We start from the raw sequence: 22751 nt of genomic DNA, 5'->3' as shown, positions 1-22751 counted from the left end.
GGAGTATTAAGAGCTAACTGTAAACATTATGTAATTAAGGCCTAATTGAACTGATAGAGTCGCTAAAGTTTTAGTGCAACAATTCAGTTGTAAAGTTCAAATGTGCATAGATTTACGTGATCTCATTCACTGCATTTGGTTGACAAGACACGTACATCAACAAGATGTTGAGTATGTTAGCGAAAGGGAGAGGTTTTTTAAATAATAAAATTATCCAACACCTATCAGCAAATTATGCTACATCCTGACAGTAGTCATCTGATTTCATTTGTATCACGTGAAGGTATGTTTAAGTGCATTTTGGTTTGACGTTTGCTTCAACAGTGTTTCCAAGTGTCATACACAAAGTGCTAAATGGGATATTTTGTGTTACTGTCTTCCAAGATATTGGATATGTGGTAAAGATGAAAAAGTTACTTCCTTTTGTTAAAGCTATTTCTGGTAGATACATTAACTGCAGATTCCTCACCTTGTGATTAGCCCCAGGCACCAGACTGGATCCAGGGAACTTTCTCTACGATTTCCTTGGTGGTGTCATGCAGTTAGAGGTCAGGTCCATCTGAGCCTGGATGTGACACTGCGGCCCCTAAATAACCGCTACCTCTGTGTGCTGAGATCAGTTTGTTTCTTATCTCTGCCCACATTGTCAGGCGAAGCGACTGGAAATCAGATTGCACCTATGTGGCGAATGGATTTGAATATTATTAACATGGGCTAGTTGAGTCCATTCAACAGAACGGGGAGGAGGGTGTGTCAGGACCCCTTTCAAAGGGCCACGGGGCACGCAGGGGCTACTGGGCCCAACCATGGGGGTGGAGGCCTTTTATTCCTAATATTATGGGGCTCAACCTATTATATATCCTGAGTAACTGGGCTAAGTATTCCTTCTGCACTCTACTCTCAAGATTGCAGTTTCCGAGCAGTCCAAGGCTTCCGCGGGGGAGAGGTATAGGGTGGATGCAGGTAGTAAACACATACTTACAACTCAAAGGTATGAAGCAGCAGCAATAAATAATTGTCTAGCCAAATACTTACTTTATGAAAAAAGAAAAGTATTTTAAGGATAAATACTGCATGCACAAGCAATCACACAGTTCTCCCCTAATGCCGGGTCTCAAGTGTTTCGTTGGTGGTTCCCTGCCCCACTCACCCCTCGGTTAGCGTTCGCCACTATTACCCATTCACTACTGGAAACATCCAGGGTATGCCCCAATAGCAGTCAGGGTCTCAGCAGTCCACTAGGACTCTAACTTAAATTCAATAATGTTCCAGCCCCACCTAGTTAATTTAGCAGGAAGTTCCCCCACGATCAAACGCCCAAAACCAGTCTTACCTGAACCAGCAGGTGTGAAGCATCCGGAGTTCCTGAGTGGACCCTGCCCATGGACGCTTGCAGCGGCAGAAGCTGAGACTAGGAGAGTATGCTGGAGGTGGCCCAGGCAGCTGCACTCAGCAGGTGAAGAGTCTCTTCCTTGCGGTCGTGCACCTGAAGCATCAGTGTGTGAACTGATGCCCATGTAGCTGCCTGCCATACGTCAGACATCTAAAACTGGCACTCCTTATGCCAGCGCGGTGGTAACAGCCTTTTCTCTGTTTTAAATAGCCTGAAAACCTTCTGGAGACTGCTTCTTGGCCAGCCCATAACAGATCTTAATGTTGAAGACAATCCATCTGGAGAAGGTTCTCTTTTTCACAGTTTTACCTTTTTCCGCCCCAGGGAAAATCACAAAAAGCTGATCATCCACCTGATGTTCCTTGGTGCATTCAATGTAGAAGCTCTCTTGGGATCAATGCGATGGAGTCTTTCTTCCTCGTTAGATGGGTGAGGTGGGGCGAAGAATGCTAGCAGGCTGATAGACTATGCTATGTGGAAGGGTGTGGCAACCTTTGTATGAATGCTTGCTTTTGTCTACAAGCTTATCTGTGAAGAAGGTGGTATACAACAGCTGGACAGACAGTGCTTGTAAATCACTCACATGACGAGCTGACATGATTACTATGAGAAAGATGGTCTTTAGAGTGAGGAGGCAGACAGAACAGCTGTGCATTGGTTCAAATAGGGCACACATGAGGTAAGTGCAAGTCAAATTTAGGTCCCACAGAGACATCACAAAAGGTGTTGAAGGGAACATATGATTCAGCCCATTCAAGAAATGCTTTACAACAGGTTATCGGATCAGGAAGATGTGAAAACTTCAAAAGTAACACTTATCTGTCACAACAGCAAGATCTTGCAGGGCCAACAAAAGACAATAACAGGGTGTCATTTAACTGTGCCTGTAAAGGCTTTGTGATGCGAGAGGAACACCATACAAGAAACGTGTACCATCCCGAAAAAGGTGTCTCCAGTGAGAACTTACTTGGGAATTCCTATGCACAACCATTTGGGTACTGAATTCTCTGTGGTGGCGAAAAAGGTCAATCCAGGTTTCTCCCCGTTTTTGTAAGATGCCCTTTGCCTCCTCGGAAGTGCAGCCTCCATTCACAATCTGCTAGGCGCAGTCTGCTGAGTTTGTCTGCCCTGACATTTAAAGATCCTGCCAGATGCTGTGTGGCTAGGGAGAAGCCTTGCTATTCAACACTTCCAGAGGTGCAGGTTTTCCTGGAACAGAATCCCGCAACTCCACTCCGCCTTGCGTACCACATTGCTGTAGTGTTCTCTGTAATAACCTGTACCTGTTCCCCTTGTTGATCGGGAGGAACGCTTTCAGTGTCAAACAAATCACTCACAACTCCAGCAAGTTGATGTGGAGGCGAGCTTCTGCCATAGACCAAAGTCCTCTGATCTCTACCTACCTCAGATGCCTTCCTCAACACCCAGCAACGATGCATCACTCATGACCGTTAGATATGGATGCAACAGGGAGAGGGGTCTGCCACTGGTCCAACTGCAGTCAAGCAACCATCACTGCAATACTTCCGCAGTCTCCTTCGATACAGGTATGGAATCCAAAAGGTTTCCTGGCGCAGAGCTTACTATGCTCCATATACCACTACAAAGACGGCAAGTGCCACTTGGTGCGGTTCACCAACAGGATGCAAGAAGCAATGTAGCCTCCGAGCAGCTGTCACAAACACCCAAATCAAGAAACATCAGGATCATAACCTGAATGTCCTGGACTCGTTGAGGCAGAGGGAAGGCTCGGAAGAGCACAGTGTCCAGCATGGCTCCAATGAAGGGGTTATGTGAGACTTTGGCATGTTGATGGAAAAGCCCAGCTATATCAACATGTTGGCCGTCGTTTGGAGGTGGTTTACAACTGTTTGAGGAAAGCCCTCCTTCAGCAGCTAGTCATTGAGGGTACAGGAGGACTGGTATTCACAACCTCTCTAGAAAGTCAGCGACCCCCACGCAACTTTGTGAACATCCAAGATACACTGGTAAGGCCAAAACCAAGCACAGAGAACTGAAAGTGCTTGTGACCTACCAGAGACCGTAGGTAGAGTCTGTGGTACTGCAGAATGGGAAAAAGCTTCCTTAAAATCCAATGCCACAATCAGTCTGGATCCAGGGAAGACAGAACTTGGGCCATGGTGAGCATTCTGAACTTGTCCTTTCAGAGGGAAAAGTTCAGAGGGTGAAGATCTAGGATAGGAAGAAGGCTTCCATGCTACTAGAAATTAATGGGAATAACAACCTGTACCAATCTTTGATGTTAGTACCCTCCCTATGGCTCCCTTGGCCAAGAGAACTTGATCTTCGTCTTGCAGCATAGACAAGTGGTCCTTCGGGAGGTGTTGCTGAGTGGGAGGCATGTCGGGGGTTTTGACAGAAAGAGGAGGGAGCAGGAAGAGCCATACCTCACATCATGAAACAGCTTTTTGGGCTACAAGAAATTTCTTTCATGATGAACTATACTTTGGAGCTACTGGATCACACAACATTTTGTTACATGCCAGCACCATTTTGCATTGTTGAGAGGAGGGAGACCAAACTCTGTAGTTTGTCCAAGAAGTGTGAAAGGGTGGGATTTGACCAAGCAGCAATGACCAGATGGATAAAAGCTAAGCAAAGATAGATCAGAAAAGACATAATGCAAATTGCAGTTTTCCTCACAGCCATTTAGAGAAGATGACTGGGTGTGTGTTAACATAGGAGCTAATGTGTTAAAGGGTGACTCGAATGTATCAGAAAGAACCAAGAAAGATTCAACATCTTCACTGCATTTTTGATAACTCACTTTTGAGAAAGGGGGAAGTGGAACAAAAGGAGGTTTGCTATTGTGATGGGGTATGCCATAATTCTCAGAGGAACTATGAGAATGAAATGAATACCTTGGAGATTAGATAAGGGCGAGAACCAAGAGAAAAAGCCTGTCCAATGTGGCTCAATCATTAAGTTCCATAACCTCTTTCATCAGACCAGTTTTGCAAGGTTGCTGTGACTTTATGTATGACTTTTTTAATATATATTTCATTGAAATTTTTTAATAACCACTTTACATCCGTTTCTATAAATGACATCAATGATAGTTACATTCACTTTTTTCATGGCTCTTACATATCTCTTAACAATAACGTATCCAACAACGTTTCAAATTAACCACCCCCTCCTCCTCCTCCTCCTCCTCCCTTCCCTTCCCCTCTCCCTTCCCTCATTCCAGCTCTTTTCAGAGTACAGGTTAATTTCTGCAGTCTCGAAGTTTATCAGTATATGGATGCCTACTCGTGATCTAGTTTCCCTTCCATATTTATTAATTGCTACTGGAGGTAAGTGTTATCGTGGCATTCTGGAATACAGGTGTTTGATTTCCCTGCATAGCTATCAACATGGAGGACCATGCTAGAATGTCCTCCTCGGCTTTAGCATCCTTCCGGATTAATTGCATTCTCACCAACTCTGCTTTCACCCAATTACACATATCTTGCCTCCAGTCTGTATTTTTTGGTGGTCGGGGATTCATACATGCAATGACAACTCGCCCAAGTAATACCAGCCCGAGATTAACTAGTTTCCTAGTAAGCTTTTTCCCTTTAGGTGCAGATAGAATCTCCAACAAAGCCCGTTTAATGTCGCTAGTGATATTCCATCTAGTAACCTCCTGCAGCTCCTTAAATACTTTTTCCCAAAAGGAGAATAGCGATCTGCATGACCAGATCTTTTGAAGAAAGTCTGCCCCTTGCAATTTACATCAAGGGCATTCATCCGCGCTGGATGGGTAAATTTTGCTGATCGTGTGTGGAGTGAGATATACTTCATCATCATCATCATCATCATCATCAACTATATCTTGCAGAGCACCAGGTTCTGGCACAGGATCAGAGTCAGTAAAAGGATTATTGAGCTCCTGCTGATAGATGTGAAGCGGAAGAGGTACAGTGTAGATTCAAGGTGCATAACAACTGGTTGCACATTTCAAATTTTGCAGCGCAACATAGTTTGAGCAGACTGTTTCATGTCAGGCATGGGCATCTGCACCGGATCACCCACAAGCACTAGAGTTGGGGTGGCAGAAACTGGCATGGGTGCCTGGGCCAGAGGGGAAGTTTGTACCACAGACAGTACCGGCCCAGTAACTGGTCTGAAGAGGAGCGATGACTTCAGAGAGACACACTGACAGTAGCTTGACAGGAGCCCCCTGGGGTTCCATGGGAGCAGGAGGTGCACCAGAGAGCCAGAACGGGGCTGAAAATAAATTTGCAGTCTGGGCTCTTTGAAGGCGTACATCTGCTACATAGCTGATGACTGCCCAGGAAACCCTGGGCACGTCGGGAGACAAACTGAGCAATAATGTTTTTTAGCTGGGTACCTTGAAGTGCAACTTATAACTTGACGCCTTTGTGCCTGTTCTTTGGAGTCAGAGTGGCAGGATAAGGTTGACTTATACTTCGTATTTGAACTCTTGCAATAGAACTTCAGACTTACTGGAGGACTTCAAGCGGGAAGTGGATCAGTCGTGGGAACATCCACATATCGAAGTTGGTGACTGGAAGCGGGATCTGTGGGAAGACCACGACTACTTCTTGCTTTAGGCAACAGAACCTTGCCTCCCAGTTTTTAATCACTTTTGGGTGCACTTAGGCACATTGATCACACAATTTAGGGTCTTGTACAGAGTCCAAGCACAAATGGCGAATTTTGTGTGGGTCCATGACCGCCATCTGCTTTCTGTAGTCGTGGCACAGCTTGATTCATTCCCTAGCATACAGTGGAAAGGTTTTGGGGCTGACAAAGTCAGTAGCAGCGCTTCCGATCTGCGTAGAAAGGTACAAAATAAAAGGAACTCATGGGTGGGGCTATACTCCCGTCACTTCCGGGGTGATATGGAGTCAGCACAGTGCCAAAAGATGCCACCTACCAGCACGTGGAAGCACTGAAACAAATTTTCCGGATTCAGTCTGATGCTTGGAGGATATTCTAAGGTGAGGAATCTGGGTTAAAAGAAATCTAATAAATATTTGCACAGGTGCATTGCCAATAATCCTCATAGTTTGTCTCTTACTACATGGCTTTGAGGTAATGCATACTCCTGGTTTGCATGAGAACCTGCAGAAAGAGGAATGACTTGGGGTGTGCAGCTGATCAAACTGTATTCAGTCACTTTTTTTTAAGTAATACCAGAAATGCCCAACCAAATAAAGCTTAAGCATTTTGGTATGTTTCACAGCTTTCAGAACACCAAATGACTGACTGCAGTACATGCTATTCAAAATGGGTGATGACTAGTCTGGTGAATAGCTAGTAATTGTGTGATGATCTTGAATGAAACTGATGTCAGGTAAACTTTGATAAAACTACTGAACACAACTATCTTGATGATCAGAGATAGGATACAAATGATCACAGATTTCGAATTAACAATGGACATGGTTACGGCCAGCTGTATAAACAAACTGGCAGTGAAACTTTCCTGGCTGAGTGTATCAATGTCATGTTGCCTTAAAAGATAATTGTGTACAGAAAGATGGATGGGAATAAAGTATGTTTTCCTTTGCCTCTGACTAAAGAATAGGTAAGTCACAGAGATAGTCTGTAGTAGTATATATGAACATTCACAATACAAAGAGATTTGTAATGTTTCATTTTCTAATGCGTTTGATGTTGTGGTTTTGGCTGATGATTAGTGATGCCTTTGTTTTCCGAATTTAGTGCTTACAAATATGAACTGGGTTGTCCATAATCATGTGAAAATATGGTTTGTTTGGCTAACAGGTTTTCAAGATGACACCCGGATTTCACATATTTACAATAAGTGGGCTAGCTAGAAGATCCGTTTATTTCCGGTTAAAACACCGGAAAATCCTTTTTTTAAACCTATACAGGATGCATTAACCAATTTGTATAAATATTCACAGTTGATAAATTTCAGGTAAAAGCAATCTGTTCTATTTTTTCTGTTGATTCTATGAAGCGTGTGAGAGTTCTGATGACCAGAAATCAAGAATACCAGAGACATACCTTATAAGAATAACCTCTCCATAATCGGCAAATTGTTGGAGAAGTTCATCAATTAAAGCATCATCAAAATAGTTATCTTCTGGAGTGGAACTGTGGAGTGATACCATTATAGTTCCATCAGGTGGCCCCTGAATTCCAATCATTTCCTTGTAAATCTTCTGTCGCTCCTCTGGTTCAACTTCAAATATATCTACATCAATAAGTGCAACAACCGGCCTTAAAAATAAACATACAAACAAACATTAAAACTTTGATTTGGCGTGTAACAAACAATTATTAAAAATATTCAGTATTTGACACAGGTTCATATTTAACCTATGATCAGATGTTTTCAGCTCTGCTCTTCCATAATGCAACAATGTACCAGGGTTCCATGCATATGGCAAATCGCTTCCTTCTTGCAAGCTAGCATTCAAAAGATCCATCTCTTCAGCTAAAAGAGGCAAAAACAAAAAAATATATATTTGTAAAAGTAGGAGGAACATTTTGATAAATACCTCGAAAACAGAATGCAGACAATAAGGAAAACTCAATCTTTGAAATCACATACGTCTTGCATGAATGTGGATATGCCCACTATACCTATTTTCTGTAATTTCCTTTCTAAACGGGGGCAGCTTTTACCACAGTGACTATCTTTGAATGAAAAAATACAAAGGAAATCTGTGATAGTAGCACATACACTGCAATGTAATCTTATCAACTAGCTACCTCACTTAAATGGAAAATGATTGAATGCTAGCCAGACCTGTACCCATCACGCAAAGCATACCGCTTATATCGAAAGAATCTAGCAAAGAACATGCAGGGTGAAACCATGCACAGATTAAAATGATTAAGGGTGGACATCGAAAATTTCGATGTCATTTTATTTAACACCTAGGGCTAGATGTACGACCATTAAGTTTAGCAAGTCGAACATTGTGACTAGCAATGTGCGACTCGCTACACTTAATGTAAAACAGTGTCTCAGACACTGTTTGCGATTCCCAATGGGGTTGCAAATTGCATGCTTAATGAATATTAATGAGGCTGTTGTAATTTGCGACCCCACTGGGAATGGCTAGCACTCCCTGGGAATGGTGGCCTGCAGACCACCACGTCTGGCATTGCTTTATACTAAAGCGAATAAAAAAAAAATATATATATATATATATATATATACCGTTTTCCTTAAAGGAAAACGGGATGCATTTAAAAAAGAAAAATTAAACTTTTCAGTTTCATTTTTTAAAGGCAGGCAGTGCTCTTAAAAAATATTTAGGCGTCCATTCACAAAGAGGAAGGGGTTGCCTGGGGACCCCTTCCCGTTTGCAAGTGTTCAAGTAGATGGTAAACTGCGAGTGTTTTGCGGCCGCAAATGCCATCGCAAAACAACAGTACATGGCATGGTGACTCGCTATTAGGAAGGGACACCCCTTCCTAATAGCGAGTGTCGCAAACTCGCAAATGCAATTTTGCGAGTCAGAGACTCGCAAAATTGCATTTGTACATTCCTGGAATCTTTTTTTGTGGTCGCAAACAGACCGATCTTCAGTTTGCGGCAGCAAAAAAGAGTTGTACATCTGGCTCCTAAATTCTAAACAGTAGCCATATGAAATATCTTTTTACAGGTTTGGCTTTTTAAAAAGAAATACTTATTTGGTCTTCCAAAATCATAACAAGCAGGGCCCCAGCACATAATTGTCTTACTGAATGTTGTGAATTTTACAGTATTTAAGTAAATAGCACCCAACCGAAAGGTGTAGGTAATGAATGGGACTAGTAGTTCCCAAAGTGGATTCCTAACTTGATACTGGTTCAGAAGTTACGAGAGAGATGAAAATTGTCAAGGGAACATGACTTTAGGTTTTAGAGATCAACTTGAAATCAATCTTGTTTATACCAAAGCCCAAGTAAAGAACCACAAGGAACAAGCATTTGCAATGCATAAGGTCTCGCATTAGGAAAGTTTGAGCTATTGGTATTGTAAATGACACATTTGTTATATATGTGTTGGTTTTGAAAATAGCAAAAATAATAGCTTTGTCATTTACAATGCCAATAGTTATAACTTGTGACACCTATAGCATTTGTAATGCAATATGTGTTGTATTCACGTGACTTAGATGTATTGATATTACAAATAACAATGGCTTTGAATTTTTTTAATAATTAATACTTAAATAAAAGTTATTGTAATTTATAATGGCAATAGCTTAAACTTTTGTAAATAACTTTTCTGAAGAATATGTTCAGTGTATTTTATTGTGACGAAAATCCAAGAACAGAAGTGAAATACTAACCTCTTTTTGTGACATTTGTAATAAAGCTTGAAACATTGAGAGATCATATTTGATCATTGCACCATCAGGATTCAAGCAAGCCGGGCCGAAGAAGGCTGTGATGCCAGAAACCGGTCCCCGGAAGCTTGTTTCCTTCCCAGTATAAGAATTGGCTTGGTAGTTTGGTTTGCCCTGTTCCCATCATGCACTGGGACAGGAACAGACTAATTTGCATATAGCCAGGTTCTGAGCTGGGATGGTGCAGTGAGCTAAAAAACAGTGATGGATTAAAACCATGATCTATTGACTTGGTAAGAGTATTCTGCATCATTCAGAAACTCTGTCCATCACCTTTTCCAAAATCGAGATCATATTTGACCCAGTTGTTGGTAAATGGTTGCACAGATTGATGCTGTGGTGGGGCTGAGAGATGTTGTGGTGGCGACTAGTGATGCTGTGGCATTCAATGATCCTGTGGTAGCGCATAGTGATGTTGTTGTGGTAGCGCATAGTGATGTTGTTGTGCCCCTTAGTGATGCTGTGGTGATGCGATAGATAGAGTGAGTGGGATAGATAGATAGAGTGAGTGGGATAGATAGATAGAGGGAGGGCGATAGAGAGATTGAGTGAGCGAGATAGATAGGTAGATAGATAGATAGGAGTGAGGGCGATAGATAGCTAGACAGATAGATAGAGTGATGGCGATCAGTATCTAAATAAGTAGATAGAATGAGGGCGATAGATCGATAGAAAGATAGATAGAGTGAGGGCGATAGATAGAGTGAGGGCGATAGATAGATAGCGTGAGGGCGATAGATAGATAGCGTGAGGGCGATAGATAGATAGAGTGAGGGCGATAGATAGATTGATAGATAGATAGAGTGAGGGCGATTAGATAGATAGAGTGAGGGCGATAGATAGATAGATAGAGTGAGGGCGATAGATAGATAGAGTTAGGGCGATAGATAGATAGAGTTAGGGCGATAGATAGATAGAGTGAGGGCGATAGATAGAGTGAGGGCGATAGATAGAGTGAGGGCGATAGATAGAGTGAGGGCGATAGATAGAGTGAGGGCGATAGATAGAGTGAGGGCGATAGATAGAGTGAGGGCGATAGATAGAGTGAGGGCGATAGATAGCGTGAGGGCGATAGATAGCGTGAGGGCGATAGATAGCGTGAGGGCGATAGATAGCGTGAGGGTGATAGAGTGAGGGCGATAAGATAGAGTGAAGGCGATAGATAGAGTGAGGGCGATTAGATAGACTGAGGCCGATAGATAGAGTGAGGGCGATAGATCGATAGACAGATAGAGTGAGGGCGATAGATAGATAGATAGTTGTGTGTGTGGTTGTGTGTGGTTGTGGTTGTGTGTGTGGTTGTGGTTATGTGTGTGTGGTTGTGTGTGTGGTTGTGTGTGTGTGCTTGTGTGTGTTATGCTTTGTTTTTCTATGATTTGTTATGCTATGTTTTGTTGTGTTTGGTATGCTATGTTTTGCTAGGCTATGATATGTTTTGTTTTGTTATGCTATGCTATGTTTTGTTATGTTATGTTTTGTTATGCTATGCAATGTTTTGTTTTGCTATTCTATGCTTTGTTATGCTATGCTATGTTTTTTTGCTATCCTATGCTTTGTTTTGTTATGCTATGCAATGCTTTGTTGTGTTTGTTATGCTATTCTTTGTTATGCTATGTTGTGTTGTGTTGTGTTTTGCTATGCTATGCTTTGTTTTGCTATGCTATGTTTTGTTATGCTATGTTTTGTTATGCTATGTTTTGTTATGCTATGCTTTGTTATGCTATGCTCTGTTTTGCTATGCTATGCTTTGTTTTGCTATGCTATGTTTTGTTGTGTTTGATATGCTATGTTTTGCTATGCTATTATATGTTTTGCTATGCTATGTTTTGTTATGCCATGTTGTGTTATGCCATGTTTTGTTAGGCTATGTTTTGTTTTGCTATCCTATGCTTTGTTTTGTTATGCTATGCTCTGTTTAGTTTTGCTATCCTATGCTATGTTGTGTTGTGTTTTGTTATGCTATGCTATGTTGTGTTTTGTTATGCTATGCTATGTTGTGTTTTGTTATGCTATGTTATGTTATGCTATGTTTTGTTATGTTATGCTATGCTATGTTTTGTTATGCTATGCTATGCTTTGTTATGCTTTGTTATGCTATGCTATCTTTTGCTATGCTATGCTTTGTTTTGCTATGCTATGTTTTGTTGTGTTTGATATGCTATGTTTTGCTATGCTATTATATGTTTTGCTATGCTATGTTTTGTTATGCCATGTTTTGTTAGGCTATGTTTTGTTTTGCTATCCTATGCTTTGTTTTGTTATCCTATGCTATGTTGTGTTTTGTTATGCTATGCTATGTTGTGTTTTGTTATGCTATGTTGTGTTTTGTTATGCTATGTTTTGTTATGCTATGCTATGTTTTGTTGTGTTTGTTATGCTATGCTTTGTTATGCTATGCTATGTTGTGTTGTGTTTTGCTATGCTATGCTTTGTTTTGCTATGCTATGTTTTGTTATGCTATGTTTTGTTATGCTATGTTTTGTTATGCTATGCTTTGTTATGCTATGCTCTGTTTTGCTATGCTATGCTTTGTTTTGCTATGCTATGTTTTGTTGTGTTTGATATGCTATGTTTTGCTATGCTATTATATGTTTTGCTATGCTATGTTTTGTTATGCCATGTTGTGTTATGCCATGTTTTGTTAGGCTATGTTTTGTTTTGCTATCCTATGCTTTGTTTTGTTATGCTATGCTCTGTTTAGTTTTGCTATCCTATGCTATGTTGTGTTTTGTTATGCTATGCTATGTTGTGTTTTGTTATGCTATGCTATGTTGTGTTTTGTTATGCTATGTTATGTTATGCTATGTTTTGTTATGTTATGCTATGCTATGTTTTGTTATGCTATGCTATGCTTTGTTATGCTTTGTTATGCTATGCTATCTTTTGCTATGCTATGCTTTGTTTTGCTATGCTATGTTTTGTTGTGTTTGATATGCTATGTTTTGCTATGCTATTATATGTTTTGCTATGCTATGTTTTGTTATGCCATGTTTTGTTAGGCTATGTTTTGTTTTGCTATCCTATGCTTTGTTTTGTTATCCTATGCTATGTTGTGTTTTGTTATGCTATGCTATGTTGTGTTTTGTTATGCTATGTTGTGTTTTGTTATGCTATGTTTTGTTATGCTATGCTATGTTTTGTTGTGTTTGTTATGCTATGCTTTGTTATGCTATGCTATGTTGTGTTGTGTTTTGCTATGCTATGCTTTGTTTTGCTATGCTATGTTTTGTTGTGTTGTGTTGTGTTATGCTATTTTTTGTTATGCTATTTTTTGTTGTGCTTTATTACGCTATGCTATGCTTGGTTATGCTGTGCTTGGTTATGTTGTGCTTGGTTGTGCTGTGCTTGGTTGTGCTGTGTTTTGCTGTGCTGTGTTTTGCTGTGCTGTGTTTTGCTGTGCTGTGCTGTGTTTTGCTGTGCTGTGCTGTGCTGTGTTTTGCTGTGCTGTGTTTTGCGGTGCTGTGTTTTGCGGTGCTGTGTTTTGCTGTGCTGTGCTGTGTTTTGCTGTGCTGTGTTTTGCTGTGCTGTGGTTTGCTGTGCTGTGCTGTGCTTTGCTGTGCTTTGCTGTGTTTTGCTGTGCTTTGCTGTGTTTTGCTGTGCTTTGCTGTGCTGTGTTTTGCTGTGCTGTGCTGTGTTTTGCTGTGCTGTGCTGTGTTTTGCTGTGCTGTGTTTTGCTATGCTGTGCTGTGTTTTGCTGTGCTGTGCTTTGCTGTGTTTTGCTGTGTTGTGCTGTGCTTTGCTGTGCTGTGTTGTGTTGTGCTGTGCTATGCTGTGTTGTGCTGTGCTGTGTTGTGCTTTGCTGTGCTGTGCTGTGTTGTGCTGTGTTTTGCTGTGCTGTGCTTTGCTGTCCTGTGCTGTGCTTTGCTGTGCTGTGTTGTGTTTTGCTGTGCTGTGTTGTGTTTTGCTGTGCTGTGTTGTGCTGTGCTGTGTTTTGCTGTGCTGTATTGTGCTTTGCTGTGCTGTGCTGTGTTGTGTTTTGCTGTGCTGTGTTTTGCTGTGCTGTGCTTTGCTCTGCTGTGTTGTGTTTTGCTGTGCTGTGTTGTGTTGTGTTTTGCTGTGCTGTGTTGTGTTGTGTTTTGCTGTGCTGTGCTGTGTTGTGTTTTGCTGTACTGTGCTGTGTTGTGTTTTGCTGTGCTGTGTTGTGTTTTGCTGTGCTGGTAAGGGTATGTGAGGGTGTGTGTGAGGGTGTGTGAAGGTGAGGGTGTGAGGAGGTGTGTGAGGGTGAGGAGGTGTGTGAGGGGTGAGGGGGTGAGGGTTGTGTTGTGTTTTGCTGTGCTGTGTTGTGCTGTGCTTTGCTGTGCTGTGTAGTGTTTTGCTGTGCTGTGCTGTGTTGTGTTGTGTTTTGCTGTGCTGTGTTTTGCTGTGCTGTGTTGTGTTGTGCTGTGCTGTGCTGTGCTGTGTTGTGTTTTGCTGTGCTGTGCTTTGCTGTGCTGTGTTTTGATGTGCTGTGCTGTGTTGTGTTTTGCTGTGCTGTGTTTTGCTGTGCTGTGTTGTGTTGTGCTGTGCTGTGCTGTGTTGTGCTGTGTTGTGTTTTGCTGTGCTGTCTTGTGCTGTGCTGTGTTTTGCTGTGCTGTGTTTTGCTGTGCTGTCCTGTGCTGTGTTTTGCTGTGTTGTGTTGTGTTTTGCTGTGCTGTGCTGTGTTGTGTTTTGCTGTGCTGTGCTGTGTTGTGTTTTGCTGTGCTGTGTTGTGTTGTGTTTTGCTGTGCTGGTAAGGGTATGTGAGGGTGTGTGTGTGAGGGGGTGTGAAGGTGAGGGTGAGGAGGTGTGTGAGGGCGATGAGGTGTGTGAGGGGTGAGGGGGTGAGGGTTGTGTTGTGTTTTGCTGTGCTGTGTTGTGCTGTGCTGTGTTTTGCTGTGCTGTGCTTTGCTGTGCTTTGCTGTGTTTTGCTGTGCTGTGCTGTGTTGTGTTTTGCTGTGCTGTGCTTGGCTGTGCTGTGTTGTGCTGTGTTTTGCTGTGCTGTGTTGTGTTGTGCTGTGTTGTGCTGTGCTGTGCTGTGTTGTGCTGTGCTGTGTTTTGCTGTGCTGTGTTTTGCTGTGCTTTGCTGTGCTGTGCTTTGCTGTGCTGTCCTGTGCTTTGCTGTGTTGTGTTTTGCTGTGTTTTGCTGTGCTGTGTTTTGCTGTGCTGTGCTTTGCTGTGCTGTCCTGTGCTGTGTTTTGCTGTGCTGTGTTGTGTTTTGCTGTGCTGTGTTGTGCTGTGTTTTGCTGTGCTGTGCTGTGCTGCGTTGTGCTATGTTTTGTTATGCCATGTTTTGTTAGGCTATGTTTTGTTTTGCTATCCTATGCTTTGTTTTGTTATGCTATGCTCTGTTTAGTTTTGCTATCCTATGCTATGTTTTGTTATGCTATGCTATGTTGTGTTTTGTTATGCTATGCTATGTTGTGTTATGCTATGTTATGTTATGCTATCTTTTGCTATGCTATGCTTTGTTTTGCTATGCTATGTTTTGTTGTGTTTGATATGCTATGTTTTGCTATGCTATTATATGTTTTGCTATGCTATGTTTTGTTATGCCATGTTTTGTTAGGCTATGTTTTGTTTTGCTATCCTATGCTTTGTTTTGTTATCCTATGCTATGTTGTGTTTTGTTATGCTATGCTATGTTGTGTTTTGTTATGCTATGCTATGTTGTGTTTTGTTATGCTATGCTATGTTTTGTTATGCTATGCTATGTTTTGTTGTGTTTGTTATGCTATGCTTTGTTATGCTATGCTATGTTGTGTTGTGTTGTGTTTTGCTATGCTATGCTTTGTTTTGCTATGCTATGTTTTGTTGTGTTGTGTTATGCTATTTTTTGTTATGCTATTTTTTGTTGTGCTTTATTACGCTATGCTTGGTTATGCTATGCTTGGTTATGCTGTGCTTGGTTATGCTGTGCTTGGTTGTGCTGTGCTTGGTTGTGCTGTGCTTGGTTGTGCTGTGCTTGGTTGTGCTGTGTTTTGCTGTGCTGTGTTTTGCTGTGCTGTGTTTTGCTGTGCTGTGTTTTGCTGTGCTGTGCTGTGTTTTGCTGTGCTGTGCTGTGTTTTGCTGTGCTGTGCTGAGTTTTGCTGTGCTGTGTTTTGCTGTGCTGTGCTGGGTTTTGCTGTGCTGTGTTTTGCTGTGCTGTGCTTTGCTGTGCTGTGTTTTGCTGTGCTTTGCTGTGTTTTGCTGTGCTTTGCTGTGCTGTGTTTTGCTGTGCTGTGAGGTGTTTTGCTGTGCTGTGCTGTGTTTTGCTGTGCTGTGTTTTGCTGTGCTGTGTTTTGCTATGCTGTGCTGTGTTTTGCTGTGCTGTGCTGTGTTTTGCTGTGTTGTGCTGTGCTGTGTTGTGCTGTGCTGTGCTGTGCTGTGTTGTGCTGTGTTGTGCTGTGCTTTGCTGTGTTTTGCTGTGCTGTGCTTTGCTGTGCTGTCCTGTGCTGTGCTTTGCTGTGCTGTGCTGTGTTGTGTTTTGCTGTGCTGTGTTTTGCTGTGCTGTGTTGTGTTGTGCTGTGTTTTGCTGTGCTGTATTGTGTTTTGCTGTGCTGTGCTGTGTTGTGTTTTGCTGTGCTGTGTTTTGCTGTGCTGTGTTTTGCTGTGCTGTGCTTTGCTCTGCTGTGTTGTGTTTTGCTGTGCTGTGCTGTGTTGTGTTGTGTTTTGCTGTGCTGTGCTGTGTTGTGTTTTGCTGTACTGTGCTGTGTTGTGTTTTGCTGTGCTGTGTTGTGTTTTGCTGTGCTGGTAAGGGTATGTGAGGGTGTGTGTGAGGGTGTGTGAAGGTGAGGGTGTGAGGAGGTGTGTGAGGGTGAGGAGGTGTGTGAGGGGTAAGGGGGTGAGGGTTGTGTTGTGTTGTGTTTTGCTGTGCTGTGTTGTGCTGTGCTGTGTTTTGCTGTGCTTTGCTGTGCTGTGTAGTGTTTTGCTGTGCTTTGCTGTGCTGTGTAGTGTTTTGCTGTGCTGTGCTGTGTTGTGTTGTGTTTTGCTGTGCTGTGTTTTGCTGTGCTGTGTTGTGTTGTGCTGTGCTGTGTTGTGCTGTGCTGTGTTGTGCTGTGCTTTGCTGTGCTGTGTTTTGCTGTGCTGTGTTTGGCTGTGCTGTGCTTTGCTGTGCTGTCCTGTGCTGTGTTTTGATGTGCTGTGCTGTGTTGTGTTTTGCTGTGCTGTCTTGTGCTGTGCTGTGTTTTGCTGTGCTGTGCTTTGCTGTGCTGTCCTGTGCTTTGCTGTGCTGTGTTGTGTTGTGTTTTGCTGTGCTGTGCTGTGTTTTGCTGTGCTGTGCTGTGTTGTGTTTTGCTGTGCTGTGTTGTGTTGTGTTTTGCTGTGCTGGTAAGGGTATGTGAGGGTGTGTGTGAGGGGGTGTGAAGGTGAGGGTGAGGAGGTGTGTGAGGGTGATGAGGTGTGTGAGGGGTGAGGGGGTGAGGGCGTGAGGGTTGTGTTGTGTTTTGCTGTGCTGTGTTGTGCTGTGTTTTGCTGTGCTGTGTTTTGCTGTGCTGTGCTTTGCTGTGTTTTGCTGTGCTGTGCTGTGTTGTGTTTTGCTGTGCTGTGCTGTGTTGTGCTGTGTTGTGTTGTGCTGTGCTGTGTTGTGCTGTGTTGTGCTGTGTTTTGCTGTGCTGTGTTTTGCTGTGCTGTGTTTTGCTGTGCTGTGTTTTGCTGTGCTGTCCTGTGCTGTGCTGTCCTGTGCTGTGCTGTGTTGTGTTTTGCTGTGTTGTGTTTTGCTGTGCTGTGCTTTGCTGTGCTGTCCTGTGCTGTGCTGTGTTTTGCTGTGCTGTGTTGTGTTTTGCTGTGCTGTGTTGTGCTGTGTTTTGCTGTGCTGTGCTGTGCTGCGTTGTGCTGTGTTTTGCTGTGCTGTGCTGTGTTGTGTTTTGCTGTGCTGTGTTTTGCTGTGCTGTGCTGTGTTGTGCTGTGTTGTGTTTTGCTCTGTTGTGCTGTGTTTTGTTGTGCTGTGCTGTGTTTTGCTGTGCTGTGTTGTGTTTTGCTGTGCTGTGCTGTGTTGTGTTTTGCTGTGCTGTGTTGTGTTTTGCTGTGCTGTGTTGTGTTTTGCTGTGCTGTGTTGTGTTTTGCTGTGCTGGTAAGGGTATGTGAGGGTGTGTGTGAGGGGGTGTGAAGGTGAGGGTGTGAGGGTGAGGAGGTGGGTGAGGGTGAGGAGGTGTGTGAGGGGTGAGGGGGTGAGGGCGTGAGGGTGAGTGTCTCCAATGAATGTCACTGCTTCACCTTCTTTGAAAATGTTCAGTGCTGCAAATAGAGCATGCCGCCATAATTATCACAGCATGAGGCCCCAAAGTGATAATTATCACAGCATGCAGAGAGCCGCCCCATGCTGCTGGAGCACTCAACTGCACATTAATTATAGTTGAGTGCTCCAGCAGCCTGGGGCGCCTGTTGACATGCTGTGATAAGTGGGTCTCATGCTGTGATAATTGTTGCAGCGCCTGAGGAAGTAGAGTTTCATGCTGGGATAATTGGTCTGGCGGGCTTGCAGCGCCTGACGTCCAACAAACGTGCACAAGCTGCTCAACCTTGAAGCTCGTTCACAGACCTGGGTCGGCTCGTGCCCAGGTCTGTATCGTGCTCGTTCACAGCTGTTACTCCCTTGACAGGGAGGAAGGTGACTATAGTCTCGCTGGCGGGAGCGCTTCGCGCTCCAACGCCAGCTCGACCTAAAAAGGAGGCAGGACACACCAGGGTTTGTATCTCAACCTGTATGCACCAGGACACTGACATAATTTGGTACCAATTTTACAAGTAGTAGAAAGGAACTACCACAATCTATTCCACCAAATTTCGATCTTCTACATCCTGACTGAGCTACATGTGAATGTTATTAGTGAAGATTTGTCCTTTGTGCTTACACTCTTAAAAAGTTCACTACCAAGCTGGGGTTCTATCATTTCTTTCAGATTAGTCTGTCTGAAATACTTTTTTATTTCTTTTAAATCACGAGCCTGAGGATGCTACAGGGTTACATCTGCCTTCAAAGTTTCTTTCCAGTCCACATACAAGCCTAACGAGTAAGGAGATAATTACTTTTAAAAATGTGATACTCCCAGAATTAGATTTAGCAACAAGATGTATGAAATATAATTTGACAAACTATTAGTCTGAAGCATTAAAGTCTTTGAAAAATTTGCCAGATGTGATGCTGAAGTGTTAAGACAAATGATTAATCAGGAACATTATAAAATACTTGCACGTAACTCTACAGAATCTATAAGATCATTAATTAATGCAGTTTCAAAACTTGAATGATGAATGGCTGATGAATGGCTGTGTGGAAAAGAGTATTTTTTCTCAACAAATCGAATTCGAAGATATATGCATTTTACGTCTTACTGAAAGATTCATCAAAGCACGGATAAAGTACCATGTATACTAATTGTTGTAGGATGTCAATTAATACTGCAACCCTTATCACAATATGTGGAGAGCTGTATAAATCCATTTGTTCCAATTAAGAAAGCTTAAGCCAGCAATAGTATGGCAGTTATCAATAAAACGGAAGGTTTCAAATCCAATAAAGATACGGAATGCCTGGCCAGTATTGATTTTGTAAGTGTGTTTATAAACCACAGCCTGAAGCAGCATTATTTATTGACACCCTATCGCGTGCTAACACTCGACCACATAAGGTCCCTACTTCATCTCTGGAAACAGTTATTACTGGCAGAGAAATGGAACTGGGATGGATACAGAAGGCCATCAGTCCAGTAACCTCAGAGTAATCCTGACTGAGATCAAGGACAGAGGATGAAACATTGGAACTTTCCACTTTGGGGAGGTGGGGTGCGGGGGAGCAAATAACTGCACTGTGTCTAGAATGGTTCCAATGAAGAGAAGTGTCTGCACAGATGTGACTTCAGCATGATTGATAGTGAACCCCAATGAAGTGAGGCGGTTTGCAGTAGTCTAGAGGTGGTTGACGACTTCCAGTGACACGTTAGTCTTCAACAGCCAGTCCTCCAGCAAGAAGGAAGACTGGAACCCCTGGCCTCCGAACGTGTGGTGTAACCACCACCATCACTTTTATGAACACTTGAGGGGCACTGGTGAGGACAGAGGGGATCGTAGCAAACTGAAAGTGCTCCTGCCCCACTGTGAACAGCAAATAGCATCTGTGGGCCTGGAGGAAGAGGATGTGCAAATAAGCATCCCACAGGTACAACTGTACTATCCAGTCTCCAGGGTCGAGGACAGGCAAGTCCTGAGCCAGGGTGAGCATCTTGAGCTTGTAACCACTACAGCTTACTTCTGATGCCAGTACCATCTCAATGGGTCATTTTGCCCCAGGAGCCTGCACTTAATGCTGCAAGAGGACATTTTTCCGTGGCAGTGCCCAGAGGCAAAACTAGCTCACTGTCTGGTAATCTGTCAACACCACTGGCACCCTGAAGGTCCTAATAACAATAGTCATCCGTGTATAGTTGGGAAAATGTATCCCCAGTATCATGCATCGCTGTCAGAGCCTGTTCCAAGTAAAGTAAGAAGGAGTTGAACCCTTCTTTGAGGCAGGGGTGGAGCATGGGAATCAGACGGGTTGCCCAAAGGCTGCAACCCACAATCCTAGGGGATTGTGATGCAGCCGTGGTCCAAGTGGCGCCAACTTGCAGTTGGAGAGAACAATAAGCTGTGCTTCGTCATAAGGTGTTGACATCGGCGTTGATGATCCAGGGTCGGGGTGGGTCTTGGTGCCAGGATCGGAGTCGGCAGTGAAGCCAGTGTGGAGCTTGTAGCGGGTCCAGCTGGCAGCAAGGGCGGACATTGCAGAGGAGCCCCAGTTGGAGGCCCTCAAAGTTTCTTGGGGCCCAAAGGCATGCCAGAGATAGCTTGTAAAGTGATAAAGAAAGTGACGTCACAGAAATCTCTGATTTGCTGGAGTGTCGCAGATGGCCCTGGAAATCCGGGTTGTCTCAAGACAAGTGTCAGAATCTGCTCCAAAGGGGAACGGCTTTGGGAGCGCAAGCGGGGGCATGCTGGCACCCTTGCTCGTTTCCTGGAGTTCGAGAGTGGTGCCAAGAGGCTGAGTCACGCATTAACTTTTTATTCGACTTAACCCAAAGACTTCGACCACGAAGATGATCGGCCACGGAAACAGGACCTTCTCTGAGGCGGGTCATGGCACGGATTCTTTCGTTGTTTGGCAACCTAGAACTTAGCCTCACAGTACAGTATGTCCATGGGATTCATCAAAGTGAAGTCGCTGCAGGCCTTGCTGTCATGTTAAGGCCCCAGGCACCATAAGGAACCCTTCATAAATCAAATGATGGGTATGCTTTTTTGATCTGCACATCAACAAGTATGTGTTATTGATACAAATAACCAGAATTCGCTTTTATTTTGTCTTGGGTGCTCCCTGGATGTCAGATACCCACCCACCTTGAGTATCAAATTACTGGACCCACAAAAATAGTCCAATTACAATATTACCACAAAGACACCAGAGCACACCAAAGGTAAGTTACTCTTATCCTGGATGCATTACGCACTATCCAAAAAGACATCCAAGTTTGTGATTGTAATCCCATATATGCCCTCAGGGCCAGGCGCTCTCCCGCCTGTTACTGCATAAAGAGCTAACACCGCATCATTTATGTTAAAAACATCTTCCGTGTAAAGTACATGGCTGGGATCGACAAACATGTTTGCTTATTCAGTACACATAGTCCATAGTAAATGATCCGCAGCAGAGTGATATCCAAAGTCACTTTTTATTTAAAAGCATGATGTGGGTCTGTCACAGGCATTTGCTTGTGACTGATCCTGAAAGGTTTTGCGTGCGAGTGGTGCCTCTATGCGGTTCTGCATGTCATTTTCAAAGTGGAACGTAAATTTCCAAATCCAGTCTAATGGCCAGGGAATCTTTAAAAGGTGAGAAATATGCAGTTAGAAGTATCTATTAGAATCACAGGAATAAAGAGTTACACAATCTATTTGTTGTGGGTGCAACTTACTTAATGTTTGTAAGTTTAACATAATTTCTGATTGTTTAACATTAGACAACCTATAAATTGATGTTTTGATAGGACCACTATTTTTAGGTCTCGCCTGTCGATGCGCATGCGCATCGAGCTTGCGAGCCTATTGCGGCTTAAACAACCTTTAACTAAGAAGCAAGGAATCGTGGCGATTCCTTGCAGTGCCCGTGACTTTTAAGCTCAATGCGCATGTGCATTGAGCTTAAAAGCGCGTGCACAGCCGCAATCGCCGTCTGTTCCCTCTGCCGCATTCCTCCGACACCTTTTGAAGTGAAGCTTAGCTTCACTTCAAAGGCCCGGCTTCTTCACACCCACATGCCGCTCTCCCCGCTCCGCCCCCTCCCCTGCCCGCCGTGTGCATTTCTCCTCCACCCCCTCCCCACAGCAATGCCCTCCGTCTTGTTTCCCATTTAAAGCACTGCCTTCAATACAATGGCGTAATTGCTTGTTGGTATTTTCTGTAAGTCACGTTCTAGCCCGCAGTGCATACCTCCTAAAACCCAATTTACAGAAAATTACAAGCAATTCCGTCGTAGTAATAATTCAAAATGGGTGTTACTTCGCCTCCCCCACCCGATTTGTTTTGTCTTTCCCCCGTCTTGCTTCACCTAATCCTGCTTGTTGTGCTTTGCGACCTTTTCCGTTTGTCCTTAAATCGCAAATACGGGTTGGTCAAAGATTGTTTACACCATAGGGCCTTTCAACTTCTAGATGGCTAGGTCAACTTGGTTAAACATAGTGTACAACACAAAGCCTTTCAACTCGATGCCACGCCGCACCTCTGACTGACTCTGCCCCAACCCCTCCTTACAATGCAAGTGGCATCCACAGTGGCTCATCGCCTACAAAACTCCTCGGGTACCCTCCCAGTGGACACGCATTGAAGCCAGTACCGCAGGATCCTGCCAGAGAACCCATCCACTCCTTCCTCTGGCCGGATCTAAGATTTCTAAGATTGAAAAAGGTAAGTATAGAAAAGAAGCTGCCCACGTCATACCCGCATCACCCGCCCCCACTCCTCTCTCGCGCAATCCTTCTTAACCAACCCTCCCTTCACATGCTTGCCTATCCGTCCCCATAACCCCGACCTAATGTCAATTGCAT

At 43.5% G+C, this 22751-nt stretch overlaps 1 protein-coding gene across 3 annotated transcripts in view; it reads right to left on the bottom strand.

Moving 5' to 3' along the window:
• SYNJ1 (synaptojanin 1) overlaps positions 1-22751 on the bottom strand; it is a 706257-nt gene that overhangs the window by 186712 nt on the left and 496794 nt on the right. For all 3 annotated transcript variants that reach the window (XM_078658404.1, XM_078658402.1, XM_078658403.1), the window contains 2 exons: positions 7715-7832; positions 7400-7615 (listed from right to left, as the gene is read on the bottom strand). In XM_078658404.1, the coding sequence (XP_078514530.1) occupies positions 7400-7615; positions 7715-7832 (334 nt within the window). The remainder of the gene's footprint in view (positions 1-7399; positions 7616-7714; positions 7833-22751) is intronic.

Source organism: Lissotriton helveticus, chromosome 8 (assembly GCF_964261635.1).
Source record: "Lissotriton helveticus chromosome 8, aLisHel1.1, whole genome shotgun sequence".
Classification (NCBI taxonomy): domain Eukaryota; kingdom Metazoa; phylum Chordata; class Amphibia; order Caudata; family Salamandridae; genus Lissotriton; species Lissotriton helveticus.
This window is presented reverse-complemented; position numbering and strand designations above follow the sequence as displayed.